The following is a 27,192-nucleotide window of genomic DNA, read 5'->3' on the forward strand; positions in this document are numbered from 1 at the left end:
GCCTATTCCTCCTTAAGAGCCTGTAACAGGGAATTCCAGTCAGAGGACACATCCCATCAGGTTTCAACTATGCCAGTGACATCAAATCTCTAGGACTGTGCCAAAGCTTCGAGCTCCTGTTTGTTCCTTTTGCTATGTGCACTAGTCTAAAAACATTTCAGGTGTTGTTCTTTGTAGTCAACATCTCATGAAGCAGATTGAGGGACCCTATGATTATTAATTTTCTCAAGTTTTGGCACACTGTCTCATTACTCATCACTAGAGAGGCTGTTATTTTCCTTTTCCCTCTTTCAAGCTAAAGTTCAGTCAATGAGTCCTTGCTAGCTCCTGTGCTAGAGCTCTTTCTCCCCTTTGAGAAAAGCACATGCTCTCAGTAGACCATCCCATGGTCAAAAAACCCCCAATTTTTCCAATTACACCAGCCTCAGAGTCATGCATTGACCTGATGGATCTGCCTATTCTTATCAATAGTATTCCTTACTACTGGAAGGATTGGCGAAACACTACCTGTGCTCCCTGATCCTTCAACCAAATGTCTCAAGGTGCTGAAGTCTATTTTGACTGCCCTCAGATTTCTATTTGTTATTTCATTACTGCCAGCTTGAACAACCAGTAACAGACAGCAATCAGAGGTCCTAGATGGAAAGTTTTCCAGTAATGTCCCTTTCCTGAGCCCCTACGGAACACTGGTAAAATGACCTTTTTTCTGTGAAAATGAAAGATACAGAACATCCTAGGGACTGGAGGAAAGGGGGAAGAAGGAGTATGCTCCTGCTGATTTTGCTCTCCAGACACCTTTTCAGTAGCAAGTGATTCATTTCTAGACAGTGTCATCTCCTTTCCCACTCTCTCCCTCTCTCCTCTGAGGACTCTTTTCTTCTGTAAATATCTAATTCAAAAGCGTTAACATACAACTTCAACAACCTCTCTTCTAGAATTACCAAAGCCATATATATATATCTATTCATATAATGTGTAAGCACCTTAATTCTAACAAGGCTATGCTGCTTTAAACCAAGACCAAAATCTACTGAGGGAAAAGAATCAGTTAAAAGCAAGCAGAATGCAAGACATTGCTGCTTCATTACTGAAACAAAAATATTCTTCTTGCTATCTTTTATTTTACTATCTTTTAATTACAGAAACAGAGTTATCTGATAGTCCTTCTTCATTGGAATTTTCCATAGGCTATACACAGTTACAAAAGTCTGGACTCAATCCAACAGCATATGATGAATTTATATTGAATTGAAAGTTAAACAGACTGCAGGATTCTAATTACCTGGAAAGGTCAAGGGTAGTAATCCACTTTTTTGGCTTTGGGTTTTTTTTTTTTTGTAATACAGGCTCCTGATCTATTAAAAACCAAACTGGACTCCTGTTTTCCCTCTTTCTCAGAAGAGAATGATGGCTATGTAATCTGTAACACATAAATACACATTTGCCTCTTTTTGCTTATGTTTTTACATGACTATTAATTTTGCTGCCACTAAGTAGGTGACTTAGCAGATTAACAAGGCACAATGAAATATGGGCTCAGCTGCAAAACAAATTCAAACCTACCAATGAACAAAATATCAACTAGCTCTTTAAAGCACACTTAAATCAAGATTTATTCACAGGTCTCCTGCTTATAATAGTTCATCAGGCAGGAAAATAATGAGCAAAAATAAATGGTAAACAGTAGTCAGTTCCAGAACTATACACAATCTCCTTTTGATTGTCAAGATTCACTTTATGCATTGCCAAAAGAGAGGTGCTTCAGGAAGACTACAAACAGGGTGTCAAAAGCAGCTTTCTAAGATACCTCCATCACACGAACAATCTATGATTCAAAATGGTATGTATCTGATAAACACCACCTTTAAATTAATGAGTTCAGACAGAAATAATGTGCTAAGCACACTAAATTATCTTGAAGGTCAAATAATAACCTCCAGAAAATGCATTAAACCAATAATCAGTTATGTAATTTTTTTAGTCCATACAAACAGAAAGAAAATGGATGAAAAAGTATTGCAAAGTGTTCTGCTTGGGAACATCTGGATTATCTTTGACTTTTTCCCTTGAACATTGCTATTCACAGGCCACTGGTTTCAGTCCGATTTGGCAGCTGTAAGGTTTCATTAGCCTTTTTCAGAACCTGACAAGGCATCATTTATTTCTGTCATTTATTCTTCAGTTTCCAGTTTCAGTTTCTGGCTTCACTGAGACAGAAACAAGTGTTTCATTTCAGAAATATTTTTGTATGGAGGTGAAAACATACAGCTTTGCATTCCAGTGGTCAAGCTTCCAACCAAAAATTTAGTATAATTGACTTATAATTATGCTTTGTTATCTCATTTATTCACAGAGGTTTCAGAGAGTTAAAGAGGCACATGAAAATTAAAAGCAATTGAAATGGGGGAAGTAATAGTAACAATTTTTATTCATAACTAGTTCTCATCTTTAGTGCAATGTAGTATTTTGCTTTTCTATTAAAATCATTGCTCTGTGAATTTGCAAAGCAGTAGAATGTCAGTTGCCAAAGAAATGAAATAGGACAGCAATACTTCTGTGCCTGACTGAAATACATATGGTGGTGTCTAGACACTACACTTCTGTAGCTGGAATATTAAAATACTGCAGTTACACAGCACATTTGTAGAAATTTATGGGGAAGTAAAATATCTTTTTATATCTGAAACTGAAAATCCCACAGATAAATTTTTAAGGACAATTCCTGAATTGTGCATGCTTCACATTCCCACTGTACCTTAAGGCCAGTTTAAGAGGCCTGAGAAAGACACCTGCCTGAAAACACTGCCCAGTGAAGCAGATCCACTCTTGGAAAGCTAAAAGTTGGCTCAAGAAAGACACAGAGGGATGCTACAAACTGTTTCTTTCAGGCATCGGAAGACTGCCAAGGGAAGAACTAGACCATTTGTAGTCTGACATGGAACAGTTTACCACAGTCCTGTGCTCCTGCCGAGATCTTCCTCTGCCCAGGTGGGCAAAGCAGAGCAAAGGCCCTGTCATGCCATGGTGACTCTCCCATTAGGCTCCATATTGCCCTGGACACAAGTTAATGCAGGATAGCTGTGATTTTTCAGCTCACTGAGACATGCTTTTTGGGGCCTTCTTTCCATCAACAATAAAATGTTTTCACTACATTGCTCCTACGAAAAGGGCAACTTGCTTCACAAAACCACACAAATGGTTTTTCCACTTTGCTTCTTTATCTTAATTTTGTTGCCTAATTTAGCACTTATTTTCAAAGTGGAAGACACCTTCTTATCCCTCCATTTCACAAAGGCAATCATTTTCTTAGTTGAGGGTCTACAGAAATATAAATAAGCCTAACAGTAACCCCATAAAAGAAGTTTATTACTGCATGATTGATGTGGCTGAGACTCAACACACAATTCAGTCATCACACTCAGCAAAAGCAAGCACTTAAACCCTGCACTTTCAAAGGAAGTAAGGATTATACCTCCTTTGTATGATATGACACAAACTTTACATATGTTTTTCAGCTTATTATTGTATGAACTGGTATTATTCTGATAGCTCTACCAGTCTAGTTCAGAAATAAACACTTGCAGAAGGAATACATTAGTTAATGGTGGCATACTTCCAATGGACCATTAGAAGGATCATTATTATAAATATTCTGAAGCAATAGACTGAATAAATGCTGAAACCTCAAGAAATGTACAAGATGTGTAAGAGTACCATTTTTTAAAAAAGAAATTAACATTTAAGGTAATACGCCTTCTGAGCAAGAGAACTGTATGCAGAATAAAATTTATTTGTTCCCTCTCCAATTCCATCCAGTAAGCCTTACTCTAAAATAGTTAAACTTTTTGTCTTTTTTTTTTTTTTTAAACCAACAAAAAACTATATGGCATATGAAAACCTGCAGGTTATAACTGGGGTGAAGACTAATAAACATAGTATGAAAAACGTGAAAAATTTATTCATTACCAAAAAGGTCTTGTGACTGCAATTCAAATAAATCCTCTCTTATGCAGAAGTAAATGACAATAACACAGTAAGACTGTATCCCAATAAACCTGTAAAGACACTAATGTGAAACTCACGTGTTCCTTGAAACACAGACCATGGAAAATATCTTGGGAAAAATATTTACTCACATAAGCTAGAGAATCTAGGAAAGGATAACAGTAGTTAAAACCCATTTAAGGTAAAAATTGCTAATGATGCACGTAATGTGTAGCAAAGTAATTAGTGATGCAACAAGAGACCAAAAAACACACTGTGGAGCTGATACATTAAAACATCATGGAACACATGAAGATCAAGAGGGATGATTTTTTTTCCTTTTAATTCGAGATTTAACCCACACCTCATGTTGAATATTCTATGGCAAGCTCTGAAAAGAAGGATCTCCTGGATAAGTTTAAAAAAATCAGAGAAAATGAAGAATTAAAAGAAGCAATGGTAAATGACAGACATAGGACAAGGGAACATTTTGAAGATGGGAAGCAGGACCTTGGCAAATGGAAAGACAAGACAATACCAAGATTGGGAAAAATATCAAAGTACGAACAATGTGAGAAGAGCAAAAATAAAAATGAGAGACAAAAAAAGTGATGAAGAAAAACTAACCAAAATTCCCAAAGGGAAAACTAAGACAGAGCAGTAAAAATACATCTACAATAAAAATAGAGGGTATAATATAGAAAACAATTCTTCCTTCCTTCCTTCATTTCCTCTCAGTAATTAACTATGAGTAACTAAGGTGATGGCTAAAATGTTAACATACTTGTTAAAATGATACGAGCACTCAATTTTAAGTAAAACACAGAATGGCTAAACAAAGAAGAAAATTACTCTTTCATCAAGTCAGATCTCTGGTTTTATTGTAATATAAGACATTTTCTTTTTGTGTCCCCAGACAGTTCAAGCAGATGCTGCCTGCTCTAAAAGTCTGACATGTTTGCAAGCTGGCAACAGATCATGGATCATCAACTTGCCCAGTGAATCTACCTTATTGTAATTCAAAATATCTTTATCCAGCACTTGTACTAATTTGTGAACAATCTGATAAGAGGGAATCTGATATAATTATACTGAGAATGAAGAAACCTAGCAGTTACATTTTAGCTAATTTAACCAAACTAAACTGCATAAAGTCAATCACTTTAGTCAGCCAGGTAGAGAGATGAAAGATGTTACCACATTTTTTTCCTAATGCTCTCAGAGACCGTGGTGTGGAAAATACGGCTTTCACTCACGGGATCTCAACATTCATTTGCCAAGTAGATTAAAATGCCAGTCTTAAAGATCTTATACCTTAGAGATAAGCAGGGCTATGTTCAACTTGCCTCTAACTCTTTTTTGGATATACTATAAAAATATTGACACTTTTTCAATAAAGCAAAAATAGACCTCTGTAAAAATAATTACACCTGCCTTGGAAAATTCACTTGGCTTTGATAAGTTCTTCCAGGTTTGTTTTTTTTTCACTCTTCAAACCTTTTATACCTTTATACCTGTATGCTTTCAATGCAAAATTTTAAGGGTTTCTAGCAACACTAGACAAATTAGTCCAGTAATTGTTTATTCAGACTGGTAAATAAGTAAACTGTCCTGTTTACTTAAATTCCTTCTAAGACCCCAATATGGATGAAGTGAACATTTTTCTCCACAGCACAGACTAATGCAGGCTGGAAAAGACCTGAGAAGGTCTCTACTCCAACCTCCTGCTCAAAGCAGGATCATCTATGAGTTCAGCTCAGGTTTCTCAAGGCTTTATTTTCTCAGCTCTTCACACTTCAAATTAATTTTCAGTCAATTTTCAGTAAGGACTTTTTAGTTTTCATGAAAGTCAGCATTTTGAAACCCAGCCCTTGAACATGGCCATTGTTTTGTGTACTCCCAAGATCACATTAAGCCATATATAAATACTGAACCTTAGTACAGAAACAACTTACAGGCCATTTCACCAGGCCTTCCTCATTATTTACCACCTTCCCTCTCTTCTTTTTCCTTTCTCCATTCTCTGCTTGCTAGTTCTTCAAACAGCACTGTAACATTTGGGAACCTAGCACTGCAAAGTCATTTAATCTGACTACAGTCCAGTTTGTTCATGTCAAATGTGGCCTCTCTGCAGAGAATGCACTATCTAGAGTCTTGCCTGGAGTTCCTCCTTGGCCACATGACAGTTGTGAAAACTTGGGAGAAGTTGCAGTACAACAGAAATCTAAATGGCATTTCATGACCACGAAATAAACCCACTGAAATCATTATTAACTCCCTGAATACTGTAGTTAAAAAGATTTATAACCAATGCCTACTCCAATAAATATTTCTTTAAAAATTTATGAGTTCTAACTTATGACTATATCTCTGATAGGAAAGAAATATAAGCCACTAATTGTTAATAGTAAATGTGCAGTTATGTGTAGTGCATTATTACTGCACTAATCATGAGTAATGATTAAACATACCGCATAAAATCTTAACATTAATCAAACTGATAACTGCAACAAGCAAATCAATACCTTTCAAAGCACAGCTCCTTTTCACCAAATATGTTTGCAAATAGTGTGATTACTTTTTATTGCATATTTCTGAAAATTACTTTAGAGAGCAAAGCACATAGACATTTGGTGACTTTTTGTTACAAAATAGCCAACATACACTCATTACAGTCCTAAGGATAATTACAATCTTGCTAGAATGCGGCTAGTATCTAAAAAGTTCACTTTCTTTTTCTTCTGCTTCTATCAGCCAGTGAATTAATTCCTTTATAAATATGAACATCAATATTCTATTTTGAATAGAAAAAAGGCATCTATTTTTCAATTACATCCCATGAAAATCTCTGGAAGTGCAAAATGTACAAGGTGTCTTATTCACTCCGCAATACCAGATTATCTTTTTTTCTTGCAAAAATCTAATTTAATTTACTTGGCTCAATTAATTAAAAATTATGTGGGCTACTGAACTCCAATATTAACCATAGGCTATAAAGTTTATTTTGGAACCCCAAAAGGCTAATGGTGTGTAATGAAGCTTCACTTCTTTAGGACTGCACTACAAACCAGAACAGAATTTTATTACTTTCCTTCAAACATTAAGTTCTAACTTGTATTTCCAAGGCACAAGTATGGCAAGTTGCCTGCACACCAATGGCCCTGCAAAACCACACGTTAAATGCACAATAATTCAACAGACACAAGTGTGTATTTTGCATGAGCAGCAATCTAGGGATAAAGACACATGCAAAAAGAGAAAATATTTTACAAGGTAAGACATCACAGGCAAAATATTAAAGTTTTATGAATATTTATTTATAGCACTAATATGGCTTTCACCCAAGACAGTGTTCCAGACTTCAAAAAAAGCAACTTTTTTGCAGATTCCTCTTTTTCCTTCATGACTGACAGATAAGCTTTATCACCACTTCATATAAAATGCCTCTGACTAAAATTTAGTCACATACACGAGAGACTGTAAGGTCTGAGTAACCAGCCTGTCAGCATTATGGCTCTGACACCACATAACTTTCCAATCAGAAAGCAATTAAAAAGGAGAGTACAGGTTTTTCTACCATTCAAACATCACCTTTTCCAAATCCACTGCAAAAAGCCAACACCTCTCTGGACTAAGCATGAAGATGGTTATCATGTGGCACAAGCACAAGGTAAAGTAGGCTGACTATGGATGTTTGAATAGCCAGGAAGTCTGAGGGAATTACTCATCCAGTATTTTCCTCTGGCAGCACTGAATACAAGTGTCTTGTGAAACCAGACTTGAATGCAGAGCTCCCCTCAAGGAAGTTCGGTGTTGGAACATCATGTGTCTTCCACTGTGGGTAAATCCCATGCCCAAAAATAACATCCTGCTATTTGCAGCCTTTGTGTGCAGTTGCAATACTTGGTATTTGGGGCCCACAAAAAGGAATCCATAAGGAAGCAAATTTTCCTTCTTTCCAGTATTTAGAGAATTTAGCACACTAACTAACGCTTTATTTGCCTTCAGCTGTTTAATAATTAAAAAAAAAAGGGCGGGGGGGGGGGTTGGAGAAAAAACCCAAACAAACACAGGAGTTTACACAATTTAAATCCTGAAGGATCATTTTAAAAGGGAAGTAGAATGCAATTTTAACAGACGCTAAGTAGTCTGCTTCATGAATGTTCACTTAATACCAGACCACAACATTCTTAAAATTTCAAGCAGGGAAACCTGCTCTGGTTACCTTGGTGATAAACTGAAGACAAAATAGCACATAATTGTTGCTGATGTCACTGCTCCCAATTGTTTCCAAGGTTACAGAGTACCTCAAATAATTGTGATGTTTCATTTCTAGACTGTATTGGAAGCCCATTTTCTCTTCCCAGTAAATTGTTTAGTACTGCAAGTAATCTATCTAAACCCTATCTATTAAGCATCAGCAGCCTCTCAGCAACCTCTGGTAATGATTTAGGCTTATATGTTGAAAATGCAGCTACCTAGTTCTTTACTGAGTAACTTGCCTCCTAGATTATCTTAATTATTTTTATCCTAAGAATTTATCTCTATAACAACATATATTTATTCATCAATCATATAAAAATACCTGAACACTAAATGTCTTAGGGCAAAGCAATATTACATGTGAGCTATCTATTTGAAAGATAGCTATTCTCTGGGGTAAATGGTGGAAAATTGGTTGTTAACTATTGTGAGATTTCCTCACAATCTTCAAATTCATTTTAAATGCAGAGCACAACTATTTTGCTGCACTAGAAATAAAAAACAGCCATGCTACATCTTCTCCATTGCAACCTCCAATTTACTGTGCAGCATAGCATGAATCTCCTTAAAAATCAGTAAGTACTCTGTGTAAGAATGATCTTGATAGTATTACTGCCAAAAGACAACTACAGACAAAGCTGTTAACTACTGTTATCCTGTCAAGAAACAGGGAGCAGTTTTGAAAGCACATTAAAACCAACATCATTTTAGTCTACAATAATAAAAGCAAGACTTGGTAGGTCAGCTCTATCCCCTAAATCTAACTAAACCATATTTCAAATCCTCACTTCTGAAGGAGACAACAGTAGATGTCCATCTCCCACCTCTCCTCCTGCTGGATGTGCCTTTCATCACATGACTGCTCTCAGACTGCAAGGCTTGACCTTGTCAGCAAGAAATTTTCCACTAGAGCAAAACAAAATGGCATTCACAGTATCTTAGCAGTCTGTTATTACTTATGCAATGGATTCTGAAAAGTAATAATTTACTTTAGAAACTGGATGACTAAAACAGTTTATGTGCATTTAATGCATGAAATTAACTGCATATGGAGTCACTAAAAACATCTGTCAGGCATCTCAGCTTCTACCAAGGGTTCAGAGGCAGTTGAGTGCAGCATGGAGAGTAACACAGAGCATCAGAAGTGACTCTTTGTTATTTGCTCAGAAAATGGTTGAGACTAGACCATGTTTATTTTCATGATTATTCGAGTTTTCTGATGAATTCATTTCAGCTGTATACATTCTAGCTCTTCTGCGTTCTAGCAACAACTGTACTGGCAGGAAACATTTAGTGAAACAGTCTGTTTTAAATAAGCACCAAAGAATATACCTATAAAACAATACTCTTCTATTCATGAGAAAGCCAGTTGGAGGAGAGACTCTTAATGAATCAAAAATCAGAAGCATACTGTGCAGGCAAAGTCCTTCTTAACAGCTGAAACAGTAAATGCTTACAACAGACTATTCAACAGCAAACCACAGAGCACAAATTACGATTACTTGCTGAAATTAGGCTATGAATACATATGAACAAAGAGTGCATTTGCAAAATCAAATTCTATCTGTAAATGACTTCCAAAAAGGAAGAGAAAGACAAAATCAATGAGAAACAGGCAGTTGTACGTAAGTTATGTGATAACTGAACAGTTAAAGGAAGGAGGGAAATTGCACCCAGGCTGATTCCCTATTGTCTTATGTAATATATAAAAATACTTATAATATTCTACCACTTTCTCAAATATATTAAAATGTCATAAGGTAAATGGAAAACAGATCCCATTTTGCTATGATATAGCTGCTAACTGCATACACTTCAATTTCTAAATCTACTGCCAGACTTAAAAGCCCAGTTATAGATGCATACTTGGTACAGTCTTAGAAATAGCTCTCTGCTTTTTAAGTAAAGATGATATAATGAAGGTAATAGTACTACAAGCTACTCATTACTCTGTTAAACGCTGACACAAATCTATTTGAATCAGATATCCAAACCTGAGGATGCATTTGACTGCTTATCAATTCAAAAACCTCTGAGGAATGAATTAGTAATTAGTAAGTCCCAAACATCCTTACAAGCCCTGAAGTCTTTTGGTACTGCTGCGTACTCTGAGACAAAAGGATAGTAACAATACTAAAATACCTTGTCCTCATAGCACAAAACTGTTTCCCTGTGGACTTAACGTATGTACTGCCAAATCATACAAACACCTACATCCACCACTAGAGGTGTACTGCAGGAGTAAAAATGGTCCAGTCCCATTCAACATCTTCATTAATGATTGGGCAGAGTGCACTCTCAGCAAGTTTGCTCATCTTCCAGCCTGTGAGGAATGGCTGATACACCACAGGGTTGTGCTGCCATCCAAAGGGAAGGAACCACAACAGGCAGGAGATCCAGCCAACAGGAACCTCAGAAGTTCAGCAAAAGCAGTGCAGAGCCCTGCACCAGTATTTTCTAGGGGCTGACCACCAGGAAAGCAGCCTTGCACCAGGGGGACTGGGGGTTCCAGTGGTCACCAAGGTGAACATGAGGCCGTTCTGTGCCCTTGTGGTAACAAAGGCTGCTGGTACCCTGGGCTGCATTAAGAGGGGTGTGGGCAGCAGGCTGGGAAAGGTGGCCCTTCCTTTCTACCAGCCCTGGTGAGGCCTCATGTAGAGCTGTGTCCAGTTCTGGCCTCCCCAGCACCAGAGAGGCACAAAGCTACTGGAAACAGTCCAGCAAATAGTCACCAAGATTGATCAGGGGACTGGAGCACTTCTCTCATGAGGAAAGGCTGAGACAGGTGGGACAGTTTAGCACAGAAAAGAGAAAGCTCAAAATGGGTCTTATCAATATATAAATAGGTATAGGGAGAGCATAAAGAAAATGGAGAGTGTAAAGAAAACTGAGCCAGGCTCTTTTCAGTGGTGCCCAGAGACAGTGCACTCACTAAAACACAGAAGGTTCAACCTGAACATCAGGAAACATGTTTTCACTGTGTAAAGGTGACTGAGAACTGGTACAGGTTGCCCAGATAAGTGGAGTCTCTGTCCTTGCAGATAATCAAAGCTGTATGGACACTGTCCTGGGCAATCTGCTACAGATAACTCAGGTTGAGCAGGACAATTGCACAAAATGATGTCCAGACATCTCTTCCAACCTCAGCTATTCTGTGATTCTATGGAAGAATATACAGCCAAGCACACAGACTTTCTGACATTTTCAAAAACACATCAATGCTTCACTTGCTGTGAAACCAGTGATCCTGAACTATTTGGAAAAAAATCAAACACTGAATGGAGAGTTAAAGCATTGTAACAGAAATAAAACACAAAGTGCTTCTTGGAAATTCCACTAGCTAGCCAATGACACATTTGGGGCTTTAAATAATTTTGAAATCTAGTAATATTTCACTAGTTCAAGATTGTAGACAAGTTCTGTAACCTCCTGAAGAATTAGCTGTGGTCTTTCTAATGCCTAGTCACAGACCCATCTCTTTTTTCACCTAGGGATAGACTATTCTAAATTGCTTTGTTATTCATACACCAACTAAGGAGAATCCCAAGGACATTTAGTTCTACTCACTAAATGTAATGTGTCACCCTACCTTTTTAGGATTTGGAATTTTCTATAAAAATATAATCACAAAATAATGGCGATCCAATGTATCAGACAATAAAATATTGCATAAAAGTCAGCCTATTCCTCAGACAGTTAAACATAGCTTTTCCAGACACCATGATGCCTTAACTATAACCATAGGCAGAATCTGGTCTTCTGAAGTAGTTTAGTCACATTGCTGTAACTGCACTTCACATTCCTATTCAGAAATAAACAATATTATGCTCTGAAACTTCTGTTCCTAATGTCAAATTATTTACCATAAGATTATCTTCAGCATATTCCTTTAATTACCTTAAACATTTCATATTAATTCTTTTAGATTTTGTTTTACAAAAGCAATCAACTCTCAGCTTTATTGTCCTACAACACATGTGATTTTTTATCATTCCAAGCAACAGCAGTAAAAGTGTATGCTACAAGATATATTAGGATCATGTCAATACCAATGCAGAGAGCAAAATTACAGAAAAGTTGGAATATGAGAGGCTGAAATATGAAAAGCTATGTTGGAAAATGTTAGTATTTTAATATGTCCCTGCAATGGATCTTATCTGTTCAGATGGATGAAACTACCTGCAGTACACCAGATGCCTCACATGTGTACCACAAAGCAAGGTGAAGGTGCAAGGGGCTGTCCCACAGTCACTCTATCCAGTGATTCTACTCCAACTATTCTATTATCTATTCTCTCTCTTGACATGATCATACCTTAAAAATGACAGTAACTGAGTATTCTTGAAGAACTTCTTCAGTTTATTTTCCAACATAAAAGGGAGTGTATGGTGGCACAGAAAGTACAAAGACACTGCCTACGTACAAACTACCATGAAGCTGAAGTTGCCATGGGGTAGGAGGTGGTTTGATCCTGCAGGATGCAGGTCAGCTGCTGAACCAGTCAAGCATCAGCAAATTCAAACTAGTAAGTACTCCCAAGAGTTCTAACCCTCAACACAGTACAACACAGGTGAAGAACTGCACCATTCAACTACTCACAAGCTCAATTCCATTCCACTCCTGGCTATTTAACATGAAGCACAATGATTTAAAATGAAATTTCACTTAATTCTCAGATTTTTTAAGTTAGAAAATCAAATAGCCATTTCTTATCACCAATCAATTTTAAAACAGGTGCCTTCCACTGCTCTCAGAAGAACACTTGAATGATAGACATGAGTAGAGAATTTGGTTCTATTTCTGTTAGTGTCAGCTTTCAGTGTAACCTAGAGAAACTACCCTTTACTATATCCCTGTAAAAATGACTATAAAAGACTATAGAAGAGACAAATCCTGAAAGGCACAATCTTTGCAACATGATCTGAAATCCTCACTTTACACTGGTATATACACCCCACCCACCCTTTCCAGACTGCAATATACCATCTTTGTCTCCTCTTTGCTCCACTATTTTTTACTTTTCAACATTTCAAATAATTGCCAGTGTTTTGTCATGATATCTTAAGAGATAGTACTGATATGATGTAACACTTCTCACAAGTTAACACCGTTTGAAGAATTTATGGACCTATTTTACTTAAAAAAGCTGAGGTATAATGGTATTTGAGAATCTTTCATTTTGTAATTTTTTTGCCAAAACCGACACACCTAAGTAGTGACAGCAGATGGAAGAGGTTAAAAGTATCAACTCCCAAATTACCAACTTCGCTAGGCCACCTTCCTTTCATAATTTAGACCCTTCTGTTGGAGAATTGAAAATATATTCTAGACAGATGACATGTTAACAGAATAATTTCATGGTTCAGTGTCTTCTCAGTATGATTTATCTCTTATCTCTAGGCACTGGAGGTCCCTTTTCAGGAGATTTATTAGTTAGATCCAAGAATCCATTTTGATGAGAGAGAATATGTGCATTATTACAAAACAGAACATTAACATTTGCTCTAAGCTAATGCCTCCTCGTCATTAGCAGTTTTAAGAAAATCCCATGCATGTGCTATCACAAGTATCCAAGATACTGCAAACAGTGTCATACAACAAAATGTACATGAATGAAAGAGGTTTTTTAAACTTGCATTAGTCCAGGAACTTGTATCCCCTTCTCTTCTACATCTAAAATATACATAGAAATAAGGTCTAGAGTCTAATGAAACATTTGACTCAAAAATTAACTAGCATTTTCTTTTTCACTCCACTTCTGCTATCAGTTATTTGCTGCAGACACTACATTTTTTGTAGGACACGAAAAGTGTTTAACCACAGGAAGATCTGACTCACAGCTCAGGCCACATTATCAAAAATATAAAGTTAATACTTAGACATCTTAAAAAGAACATTGTGTTTTCAAAAACACTTAGCATCCAGCATCTCCTGTTGTGAAACACTATTCAGGCTTTGAAGGAAGTGCAGCACAGTAGGATCACCCTTTTTTCTCATGCCCAAGTTGAAGTACTTTGGTGATTTCTGAGGGTTCATCTCTCCTCTAGAAATAAGCTACTTTGTTGAGATAAATTCAGTGTCCAATCACATTTATGTTGCTTGACCCAATGATAGAAAATCTGAATTTAAATGGGTATAAGAAGCCTCCTCTTCCCACAATGCCATTTAAGACCTTGGGACTTTGTGGTGTGTCCACAGATGTGTTCCTTTGCTGACCTCTGACCTATTCAATCTGAAGATTAGTCCATCCCTGGTCCAAGTTACATAATGCAGATGTGAATCTGGAGGCAGTAAGTTCAATAGAAGTCCTTGACTTGAGTTCTACACAAGAAGGTATCTCCAAAGATCTTGAGGTTATGCAACTGCTCTGACTGCCAGTACAAAATTATTTATCTAATGGTTGATTCAAATCCTGTGAAGTCAAAGTAAAGACTCATTGATTTAAATTATACTCATTTAAGACTCATTTAAGGTTTAGCTCTGCTGCTCAATATGCTGAAACTTAATGCCAAGGCTAAAAGCACAACTACTTCTCACTAGAAAAAGAGCAAGTGATTAAACTGACATAGACACTTAACTTATTTGAGAATGGAAGAAGTCTACAGAAACACATACAGAGATTTCCGTATCCAGTTTTGGCAGTTTTGCCATTACTAACATTTTAAAATATTTGTAAGAACAGATTATTAAACAGTGCTTGATAACAAAACTTGAAAACCACTGCAAAGTTTTCTGCTAATATAAAGAAACCAGCATCACAGGAAACTGACCAGTCTAGTACACAGGAGGCAGTATAAATAGAAAGGTACCGATCAACTGGAGTCAAGAATGTAAGCAAACAAGGAAGTGATTCTTGATAACTCTCTGACTGAGTGCTGTCTAAGTGTCTTTTACTGCAAATAGCAATGTCATCTCTTCTCCAAACTACAGTCAAATCAGCCCAATCAACAAAAAATTATCCTAGGAGAACACATACAGAAATCACAAACAAAAATCAATGAATCAATAGCCCATTATGTTTACTGCTTGTTATTACCCATTACATTTATTGTTTGTTATTTGCAGAAGCTTTTTGCACTTCCAGATAAAATGGAGCTTGACTGTAGGGAACCATAGTCACCCCATAACTGTGCTCAGAGGATTTGGGATTGAACAGTCTCAGAAGGTGAGCTCCAATGCTTCTCAAAGTCACTGCTGCCCACTCAACATCCAGTGCTCAGAAGAACCACTTTCAGTCTGAGAAGAGCCTCAATGCTCATGTTGAAAAGGCTGTTAAAAACGTGTACATTTCAGCCTAGTTATCAGGAACTGCTCCGAGAATACTTCTGAACTGTCGAGCTGCTCTAAGAGGAGAATTCACCTTTTTGTCGTATTTGCTATCCCTCTGAATTGATTTCAAACAAGTACCAAGAGAGAAGCTCTGTCATCTATACCCCAAATGCTTATGCCATCCAGCACTCATCCTAGTTCACTTCATCTAATAAGAATGCATGGTTAGAAGCAGCAGGGCTATAACTCATATAATGCACAGCAGAGGAAAGTATCTTGACGTAAAAATTGATACTATTCTATTCGGTAAATGTACACATTATTTGATTAATCAGATAGATAACTCACCTTTGTTTTGCTAAGTCATACAGAGATGCAACAGCACATACAGAAAGACGTAATCTGTAGACAGAAGTCAAAGACTCTACATGCCCTACTTTATGTATCTTCCTATTGCTTGCTCTTACTTTTGGTATCACTTCTGTCCTTTTAAACTGTTTTGAGCACTGGTAAAATTTTTAGATATTGTTTCAGTAATCTGAAGCCCTCCCTTGCCTTAACTGCCTGGACCCATTTTATACTCATGAAAAGGCAACAAGATCAACTCCTGCTTCTGTATGAATAATTTTGGAAGGAGCAGTGGTAGTTCATGTCTGAGCTGGGGAGAAGGAGAGAACTGTATGAGCCAGAACCCAGCACAACCGCATCTGCATATAAATAGACTTAATCAGAAATGCAAATTGCAATCAGATGAAATTTTAAAAGCCTATGGTAACTGGATAGATAACAAAAGGTCAAACACTTGTATTGCTGAAGGTTTTAAACTGTTAAGTCAGTGGTGATTCTTCATGACCCAAAATGTGGAAAAGACTAGTATATGCCAGTCCAATCAATGATGGACAATTTCTATATTTCTTCTATTATTACAACTGTTCTGTTGCTAAACTCTATTTTACACTGTCAATCTCAACTTATTCAGGAAGACTCAATGAAATGAAAACAAATGAAATCAAATATAGACAGTATGAAATAATACAGCTAATTTACATGACTATATATAGAAAGAAATTTATATCCCTTTTTCATATTCAATCTAATGTAATTCATATTGGAATTTCCATGAATGACAATCCAAATCTTCACATTTTAACATCCTCAGGTAAATGAAAAAATAAATTATGACTGCAGCTTGCTGAAACTGCCAGACTGCTTCATAGCACTATCAAAATTGTATGTTTTTCTTTTACAGTAAAACAAACCTAAGACTCTAGAGGAATAATATTTGAAACATATTTAACAGTTACAAATGTCGGCTTCTCCATTTGAAATAAACATTTTCATCAGTAGTAACTAAGAGGAAGGAAGGTACCTGGATATGATATGATTTTATATTCTAAGGTAAGAAAAAAACAAGTAAGTATTTATAATTTCAAGGAGTTCTAAATAAAAATTATTGTCGAAGCCAGACTGAAAAAAAATCTTTAACAGCTTTTTATTGTCATTTTTGTAGAAGAGATTCTTAGGATTTGAAGCACGAACATTTGCCAAATATTTCTCCTTTGACTAGACTGCCTTAGAACAAACTAGTGAGTGAAGAGAGCCATCTAGTGCCATACCTTGGAATTTTAAAAAGGGTTTTCACCGGATGCATGTCAAATAAAGGAGGGTCTCCATCCCCCAGTTCAATAGCTGTTATTCCCAAGGACCATACGTCACATCGAGCATCATATGAGTAGTCATACTGTTGTTCACAAGCAATGACCTATCAGAAGAGAAGCAGAGAAACCAATGCTTTAATCTAATTTACAATTCATGTCATCCAATAAAACATGAAAGTACTTTCATGAGTCATGTCTACAATGCTATGTCGCTATCAAATCTATAAAATTTTTGCTTGTATATACCAGACAGAAGAAACACTACAAAAAGGTTTACAGTAAATTAGAACTTCTCTTAGGTTTGTTTCCTTTAAAAACAATCCTTCTTTTTTAAAACAATACATTAAGCTCCATGGGATGCTTCAAATATCTATACAAAGAACATCTAAATACTAAGTCCTTTTTTTCAAAGAACGACTTACAAAAACCTATTATAACAGCCAAGAACCCTACTGATGTTCTTCTTATTAACTTCTATGACTATTCATGAGGATAGACCATTTTGCACAGCTGGTTTTTAGATAAGGATATTCCATCAGTAATTTTTACCTTTTTTTTGGTTGTTTGTTTCATTTTGTATTTATTGCATTTGAGTAGTTTAAAAAAACCTTAGGTAACACACCATGTACCTTGTCTAAGAAAAATGGAAGTGAGCAGGAATCTCTCCTTGGATACCAGAACTGTTTTACATCACAAACTTAATGCACACTTCCAGCCAACTCACTGATCACATTCTTATACACTAATTATTCATGTCAGCTGAATCTAAATGTGAGATTCAAACCAAATTTTAAATTTAGCCCTTATCTTTACAAAGGGATGAGACAAAAACTGCAACTTCATTGTATTTTATTATGATTTGGAATTGTGTCTCAAGTTTGTCTTTCCAAATCTCATCAATTAAACAATTACTTCGAAAATTTGTTGGATCTCTGCATATCGCTAGTATAAACTTCCATGGTTTTTCTCACAGTTTTTAAAGTATCTTTATAATTTGCACTTCAGATAAAAAGAACATGTCCTAGTGTGGCTGTACCTATGTTCTAGAAGAATTTATTTATTTTTTTTAACTTCTGAATTCCTGTGTTAGGGCTCCTGTTTGGAACAACACTTTGCACAGATTGCAACATGCAAGTCAGCAATGCAAGTAGCTGCTGGCAGACAGCTGTTATAAAAAAAAAACCCTTTCCTGGAGAAGCTGCTGATCCCATCCTAACCTCTTAGCTACTTTTTCCATAAACTGCACCTAACAAAGGCATTCCTGACTCTGGTAGTGATTCTAGCCAACAGGCCCACAGAAACTGTCCATCTCTTATTTGGGACTCATGACCCCAGTGTAGTACACTCATCATTTATTTGATCAGAAATCAGGGGTGCTGAACACAGTTAAAATCATACTTAAATGTTTGGGGGGGAAGTTTGCATTGACGTTGCACATCAGTTTATTCCGTTTCTTTTCCTACAGCAAATCCGTCAAGAAAAATGAAGAAGCTTCCAAATTTTTTACTGATGTTTTGACAAGTGTTGAGATCACCCCTTCTCCTCAATTTTTCCAGTTAGTATGCCAGAGAAAGGGGGAAAATGAAAGTAAGAACTGTAAAAGAGGATTCCGAGATATTTTCCTTCAGCTCGAAGAGGCAGAGCTTTGTTAGTCAATCTGGTGTTTTTCAAAGTTGTCACACAAAGATCATTTCTCCATCTCCCTTCTCTTCAACAGAATGTCTTAAATAAAAGCTCTGGAATAATTTTTAGCTCTTCAAAATGTTCACTATAGCCTTGATCTCACCACAGAGATCACTCTATCTCATGAAATACGGACAGTAGATAGCTTCTACACAGCTCATGCAGAGTGCTTTAAAACACACCCCTGTTTCAGAGGCCTTTATGATAATTTCATTTTCTTATGTAATTTGTGAGAGAAAAAAACCAAATGCAAAAACTTAGGAAGTCAGTGTAAATATCCATCAGAGATATTTAAATAATACATTCTGAAGAGGCTATCATTGATTTTTTTTTCTCAGAGATTGAAGAGGAAGCTTTGTAATTCTTGTTTATTTTGGGGGTTTTCTATAAAGTTCCCCAAATCATCTGTATATTCAGTAACACTTCCTCAAAAAATATCTTCCAAGTTGGCTTCCAAGGCCATGACTTGGAAGCTTATCCATATATGGCTAACTTCATGTACTGTGCTCTCCTTCCTTTTTTAACACATGAAAAATATTTATCTGCTTAGTATAAAATCTGTTAGAGCCCATTTCCTGGAAATTACCTTGGAAGTTGCCTGGGTCTCATTGGTGTGCTGAATCCTTAGCAAATACCTGTCTATTTGTTCTCAAACTTTATGATGCAGAGGAATACATTTTTGTTTTCAAAAGAAGGAAAAGAAGGAGCTGCTCAAGGTCACACTGCACTTCATCAGCAATGCCACACTTAGCTTGTCTACCACCACATTCAAAGATACCATGATTTCTCCCTACAAGCATATTACAATTGCTTCTAACTACAGGACAATCACAAACTGCTTTGTATCTTGGTCTTACAAAGTTTAACAAACTATACTGATAAGTCTTAGAGCTATTTCCACCTTTCCAGTGTCTTACCTACCAAAGAGAAAGGAATGTATAACATACCTTTGTGTCTTCTGTTCCACACCTAACAGAAACACCCCCAGTACGTGGCAGTATAATAACACCATGGCAAAATACCGCCATTCTAGTCAAGGGGAATTAGACACCATCAGATTCTCCTCCATTCTGTTACAGAGGCTATGGTGATTATTTTAGGAAAAATATTCCCTTTAATATATATTCTTTTTTAAAAAGAAATTCAGCCAGTGGACCATACAAACCAGTATGTTTTAGACCATTAGCTTGACAATAGTGAGATTAGCCTCACAATTGGACACAATAGAAAATATACAAATTTAACTACTCTCTTCACCCAGTATGTAGAACGTACATGCGTTTAACAATCACTTTGGTTTGAAACAAATATTCAGTTTTTGTGGAACTTATTATTAGAATCTTACCAACTTATGTACCCCTTGGAGAAATGCAGATGACATTAATTTCAATTTTTAAAGCAAGAAGCAAATTTTATAATTTTTTCCTTGATGAAAGGTGTGCATTAGCAGTTTGCTTTATGTGTTGACTAGCAGAGAACATCCTCTTGCAATGTGGAGAGTGTTCTCTAAGTCACACTTTACAAGCCAGCCAAGTCCTTGGGTATCCCCCAGTCCTGTTTTGCCTTGAAAACGCTTGCTATTCCCCGCAGAGTAAAAATCTCTAAAAGCCAAATACAAAAGGGGAATAGGCTATTGGCATCTTTCTTTATATTCCTGTCTCTATCAGAAACTCAGAGACACTTTTTTTTGTAACATCTCTACTTTTCATTGGAGTTTTGGAGTGGAGAGTACCACTCAGCACTGCTGAAGCCTGCTCTGCCCAGTGGGGCATGAAAACAGAGAGCCCGGAAGACATGATCTGAAACTGAAAAACATGCTACTCCCTTTCTCTTCCTTGTGCAGACATCACATTTGTACCAATTTTAAATCCAGCAAAATCCTCCCCTGCTTGTAAAGTGAAACAGAAGTAATTTGCTTTGCTGCACACATTATGTTCATGGCAAAGCTTCAGGGGGTGATGTAGCTAATCCTGAGATTTGCTAGTAAACATCATGGGAATAAACACCAAGTCTTTCACTTCAGTATGGGCTGCTTCATGCACACAGTGCCCTGGGTTGCTAAGGAGACGGAGACAGGCTGTCATCTTTCGTTTTAGTTGTGATTTTGTCATGATTTCATGCCCAGTCATACTGCTGTAGGTTGAAAGGCATTCAAACACCAGACAGAGAAACAGAAAGTGTGATGGTAGTTGTCAACACTAATTGTGCTGAGGGTCACACTGGTACCGAATGAGGGGATAGGGAATTCACAGGTCTGGAAAAATGGTACATAAACAAATCAGTCACCCTAAGTGGAGGGAATTTAGAGAAGTCAGTGCCTAGGCATTCTCTGTGATTTATAGCTTGTACAGAAACACAAAAATTCACAGAGATAATCAAGATGACTTATACCCAGACAAGAAAACTTTATATTCAAGGATATAATTCTGCTTGTACTGAAATCAACATAAATATTTCTCTGAACTTCAGCAAGCGCAGCAGCAGATCAAAGGTGGATTCAAAAGAAGGAAAACAGTTAATATAGAGAACTACCTATTATCTGGACAGTGGTCATACTGTCTTATGCAGAGAGAGGAAGCCACACACACGTTTAGGGGAAGCAAAATACATCAAACCCTTTTAAGTTTACCCAGAATTATTAGAAGTGAACTTACTCTCACTTTGCCTCAGTATGTAAGTGTACAAAGCAGAGCTGCAAGCACACACTAATAACAGCAGTGTAGATGTGCTACCTGGAGACGACGGCTGCACAATGAGCGCTGCTGCCCCAGGCGCAGGAAGGAGCCTGAGTTAGCAAGGCTGCTGCTGCTGCTGGAGTGAGGTGGTGCTGGGCTCAGCTGACACAGCCAGCTAAGCAGCTTATGGGCTGTGTGAGCACTGCTGAGCTCACTGTGCACCGAAAATGCATGTGGCACCAAGTGTTACCTTTGCTGCAAGGAAAACAAGATTGCCAGCTGTGCCAGTCAAGTGAAATAAACCAAATGAACTTCTGGGCTCTATCTGACACTACACAACTCAACTTCATTTGTTTACACGGGAAATATAATATTAAATATTCTTCTAATTCCTACATACCAAAACCAAAAAAGCCTTTTATGATAGCACATAGCAGCACTGGGGATACTGAATAAGACAAACCAAAGTGATACTTATCTATCTCTATCTCTTAATCACTTCCTCTTTCCTTCTCTGATTTCCACTCTTCAGGCATATATTTAAAAAACCAAAATTTTGGGATTGAAATTGGTTCCATATTCCTGCATTTTTTTTATCTGGATTTCAGTTGGTTATTTTTTTACCATTATACAAATGTTTTCATGGTATATCGTAAAATTATTACATTGTTATAAATGCTCCCAAAATAAGTAGTAAATAACATGTAAAGTAAGTCCTATAAGTAATTATCACAATTAATATTGATTCATTATAAATTAATTATCTGTCACATAGTCAAATTTAACCAGCTGTGAGTAAGCAATTTTTATTTTTATTTCTAACTTGCCCAAGGGAAATATTCCGGAGACCATTAGACTGCTCTGGCAAGAGGCTACATTTGTAGGGAAACATAATACCTTGTACTGGATCAAATTATATAGTAAGGAAAAACAGACAGGCTTTCAAGCTCACAAATCTTGCTTTTATACCATGAGACCATCACAAACTCAATACTGCTCATAATAATATAATTGACACATTTTGCTTCTGATCCACAGGTTTACCCCTGACTAGTAAGTATACATACCATACACCTCACAGAGATTTTCAAATGGTCTTTCACAAAGGAAGCAAAAACTAAGTGCCAACTCCATCCTCTTCAGTAAACATATTTCATGCAGGCAACTCACTGCAGAGCCACGTGGTATTGAACTGATTTTCTCTGATGTTTTGGGCTTGTTGTTTTGTCTTTTAAATCTTTAAACACCCTACATGAAAGCTTTACAACCCCTCTATAGCTGTTAAAACAAAACAGAAGCAACTCCTCCACATCCCTTCACAAGACTAAGGCTATGTCATCAATGTTACTGGCGATGTTCCCTGAGGTTTCCTCCAGCTGCCATGTGCTTCTCACCTCCCATGCTTGCCCAGGTGGAGGTCAGCTCTCCTGGAGGCAAAGGAGGAGGTGATGCATTCTGCTAGACTCAGCTTTTGAGGGAGAGCTTGCTGGTGCTGTCCCACTGTGCTCTCTGCCTCCTTTGTATGTAATGTCCCTTAAGGTTTGAAACCTCTGCATTCCAATTCAGCCTTCTAAATCCACTGCTTTTGGTATGGATTTTTAAGCAACTTCAATATAACTCCTTACTACAGCACTTTGTTAAAGCTTCACTTTGAGTCACAGAAAAAGAAGAAAGCAGGGGGGAAATCAGGACAGAAAAGGCAATTTCCTTCATTTCTTCAAAGAAAAGGAAATCTTTTTAAAAACCATCTGCCAGCTTTAAGAAGGTGGCATCTCAGAGTCACAAGCATTTCAATCAGCCATGTGCAGCCATTTAGAGACTTCATTCTACCCCATGTTCTGCCACTGACCTGCTCTAAGTTCTCAAGCAAATCACTTCACTTCTATGTCCCTCAGTTCCCTCATGCAGTCTTGCCCTATTTAGAGCAATTGTTCCCACTCTTCCCCCATGCCTTCCCACACTTACACTTCTGTAGTTCATCTCTGGCATGTCTATACCCAGTTCCACATGAACCACACAGCTGCACTCAAACCCAGTGCTGCATTTCCAGAGGACAGCGAATACTTCCTAAAAATAATTGCCAGTACACTGCAGTGTCCCAGCACCTTAACCTCCTGAAAAACAGGATGTAATTGCATAATGTATGTCAAGGGAGATAGTCCTTTGCACCTTAGGCTTAATATAGTATCACCTATGTGACAAATTATTTAATGCTAATTACCTTCAACTTCAACATTTATTTATTGCATTTATTACTTTTACCCCTTAAATGTGTGGAATTTTCAAATATTTTACTGTTGATTAATCATGATGCCAGATACTGAGAGAGAATAGGTTTAGATTATATATTATGAAAAAAATCTTTACTGTGGGGGTGGTGAGGCACTGGAACAGGCTGCCCAAAGCAGCTGTAGATGCCCCATCCCTGGAAGTGTCTAAGGTCAGGTTGGATGAGGCTCTGAGAAACCTGGTCGAGTGGAAAGTGTCCCTTCCTAGGGCAGGGGACTTGGAAATAGATGATCTTTAAGGTCTTTTCCAACTCAGACATATGATTCTATGATTCAATAAGCCCAGGTTAGTGATGGGATAATACTTTCTGTGCTGTTTTCCCAAATCAGTATTTAGTTACACATTAAACATATTTACAATTAAATTAATTTTCTCCCAAATTCTAAGATGTGAATGCAGCCCTTATTGTAATAAATATTGACTTCAACAGAAAAGTTACTGTGAGGTTTTTGCAAAATCATATTTTCTTCTTTGTATATTTTTAAACCACATTAATGCAAGTTACTTATTAGGGTGCTTTTTCACCAGGTAGTTTTGTTAACTTTTCATAAGATTATGCAGACACACAACTTCATACTGAAACAATGCAAATATTATTCATTGTTTCAGGATTAGACTTATTTCACACACATACGATCAGATTTCAAGTTTTAAAAGAATACAAAGGAACACTGGGAAAAGAAAGACAATTTAAGCTAGTCACCTACTATTCTAACACTTTGGAAATTTATTCTGATTCTCAGATTTTTACTGAATTTTATCCCAAGAGAATGCCTTGATTCAGCAGGAGAAAGGGAAACTGTGTCTGGGGCAATCTTACTGATCATTACTTCCCTCCTGCCAGCATGGTAACAGATATTCAAAACAGAGAGTTGACACAGCTTTAAATAACACTGTGACATCTGAAATATCTCTGAAAATAGGAAAACACACTCAAGATTTTACCTCTGGTTACCTCATTATTACAGAATTTGTATATCTTAACCACAATATCACAGTCTTTCCTACTAATGTGTCATATGTCATATTTCAACACCTAGTTCTTCAAAGGATCAACTATGTTTTAATTACGTTCCTTTTAAAATATAAGTATACATTCACCAGTGTCATTTTTGAGCAGTTATCAGTAAAATATAACAGCATATTCCCTGCAGTTTAAAATTATCTTCAGCATCTCTCCAGTTCTTTCTGACTTCGAGTATCTTTTTCTATTTCCATTCTTAAAACTAAATTTGGGCCAAACATGTACATATCCCTGTACATGGAGCACATCATCCTGAGTGTGATCACATGGCATACATAGGACAACCAAGGGATCAGACCCAGCCAGAATGAAGGGCAGGTCCTGCCTGATAAACACTAGGGGATGAGAGAAAGGCTGTGGATGTTGTTTACTTGGACTTGATGGTCCTGAGACACAATCTCCTACAGCACCTCCTGGAAAAGTGGCAGCACATGGCTTAGACAGGTGCACTCTTCACTGGGTAAAGAACTGCCTGGATGGTCAGGCCCAGAGAGTGGTGCTAAATGGTGCTGCATCCAGTGGGTGTCCTGTCACTAGAGGTTTCCCCCAGGGATCAGTGCTGGTCCTAGTCCTGTTCAGTATCTTTACTGGTGATCTGAATGAGGGGATTGAGCATGCAGCACTACAGGCTGGGGGCAGAGCAGATGGAAAGTGGCCCAGTGGGAAAGGACCTGGGGGGGCTGGTCAACAGCAGCTGAACACAAGCCAGTGTGTGCCCAGGTGGCCAAGAAGGCCAGAGACATCCTGGCCTGTATCAGGAATAGTGTGACCAGCAGGACCAGGACAATGACTGTCCCTCTGTACTCAGCACTGGTGAGGTCACACCTTGAGTGCTGTGTCCAGTTCTGGGCCCCTCAGTTCAGAAAGGACATTGAGGTGCTGGAGTGTGTCCAGAGAAGGGCAATGAAGCTGGTGAAGGATGTGAAGCACAAGTCCAATGAAGAGCAGCTGAAGGAGCTGGGGCTGGAAAAGACCTGGAGAAGAGGAGGCTCAAGGGGACCTTATCACTCTCTACAACTCCCTGGAAGGAGGGTGTAGCCAGGTGGGGCCCAGCCTCTTTTTCAAGGCAATTTGAACCACATGGTCCTAAGCTGTGTCAGGGATGGTTTAGGTTGGACATTAATAAGAATTTCTTCACAGCAAGGGTGATTAAACATTGGCATGGACTGCCCAGGGAGGTGGTGGAGGCACAAGCCCCAGAGGTGCTTAAGGAAAGACTGGATGTGGCACTCAGTGCCATGGTCTAGTTGACATAACAGCTGGTCATAGGTTGAACTCAATGATCTCAGAGATCTTTTCCATCTACTTGACTCTGTGATTCTGTTATTTTGTGATATTCTAACTGAGCTTGTTTCAAGAGTCACGTTTTCAGCAGGATCATGATAATCTAATCATATGTGTGGACAAAGAAATATACAATTCTATTTGAACTAGGTTTTGTTCAGTTGTACACTGGAAGTTGAAAACAAGACATGTTAATGCTTAGAACCACAGATGTAAAGGCAGTTCAGTACAAAAGCTTTAAATCTGATTCATCCTGCTAGCACATAACACAATTTATTTCAGCACAATAGAAGCAGATTTTAGGTAACTTAAGTGTTTGGTAATAGGCAGCTTTAAATGTACTAACACTATCCTGCCTTATTTATCTTTTATTAGTATGCTTGTATTCAGTGTTTCAGTTTCTGAATCTACATTTGTAAGTATGGAACAATATTAATTAGGTTAAACAATAATTATTCATTTTCAGTGAGTCCACTTTAAAGCTGCTCTCAAACTGATTTATCCTTGTCACGTTTCTCTGTTGCTTCCTTATAGCCTAATTTTTACCTGTATTTTCATTTTTCAGCAAAATTTTTGTGAATCACAAGCTCTGCTCAAAACAAATGCTCAAGGACAGATCTTTTTTGTCCTGATACTGCTAAACAGGCCTCAGAGTCATCAGAAAAAAAGGAGCCAAGATGCTTGAGTCACCCAAAAATTAAGCAGTTAAGCTGCTACTTTGAGTGCTGCCAGTAAGAACACTGAGTTGAACACCTTCCTTACACCACCCTCAGTCACCGCCATTTTCCTATGAGCTTTTGCTATTTCAAATACCATGCCATATAATCTTTTTGATATGTTTTGCAAACTTAATCTTAAAATACGGTTTCCTTCATTTTACAGACCATTCGTGACCCAGGCTGATCTAGTGATTCCAGTTTCCAGTGCATTTGTCTCTTGCTATATCAAGTTATTCCTATCTGTCAGCTTGAAACATCCTGCATCATCCTCCTCCGGGTTTTATTTTCCTGGGGTTTACATTGGAAAATATTTTCTGTCAGCTTTATTCTACTCTGAAACACTA

General features: G+C 37.5%; 1 protein-coding gene across 1 annotated transcript in view; it reads right to left on the reverse strand.

The window, feature by feature from the left end:
• The window catches only part of MYO3B (myosin IIIB), a gene marked incomplete at its 3' end in the record, with an annotated part of 190,620 nt that overhangs the window by 134,452 nt on the left and 28,976 nt on the right, over positions 1-27,192 (reverse strand). Inside the window, exon 8 of the mRNA XM_083864590.1 lies at positions 17,133-17,278. Coding sequence (XP_083720716.1) covers positions 17,133-17,278 — 146 coding nt within the window. The remainder of the gene's footprint in view (positions 1-17,132; positions 17,279-27,192) is intronic.

Source organism: Zosterops lateralis (genome assembly GCF_965231275.1).
Source record: "Zosterops lateralis genome assembly, chromosome: 7".
NCBI classification, from domain to species: domain Eukaryota; kingdom Metazoa; phylum Chordata; class Aves; order Passeriformes; family Zosteropidae; genus Zosterops; species Zosterops lateralis.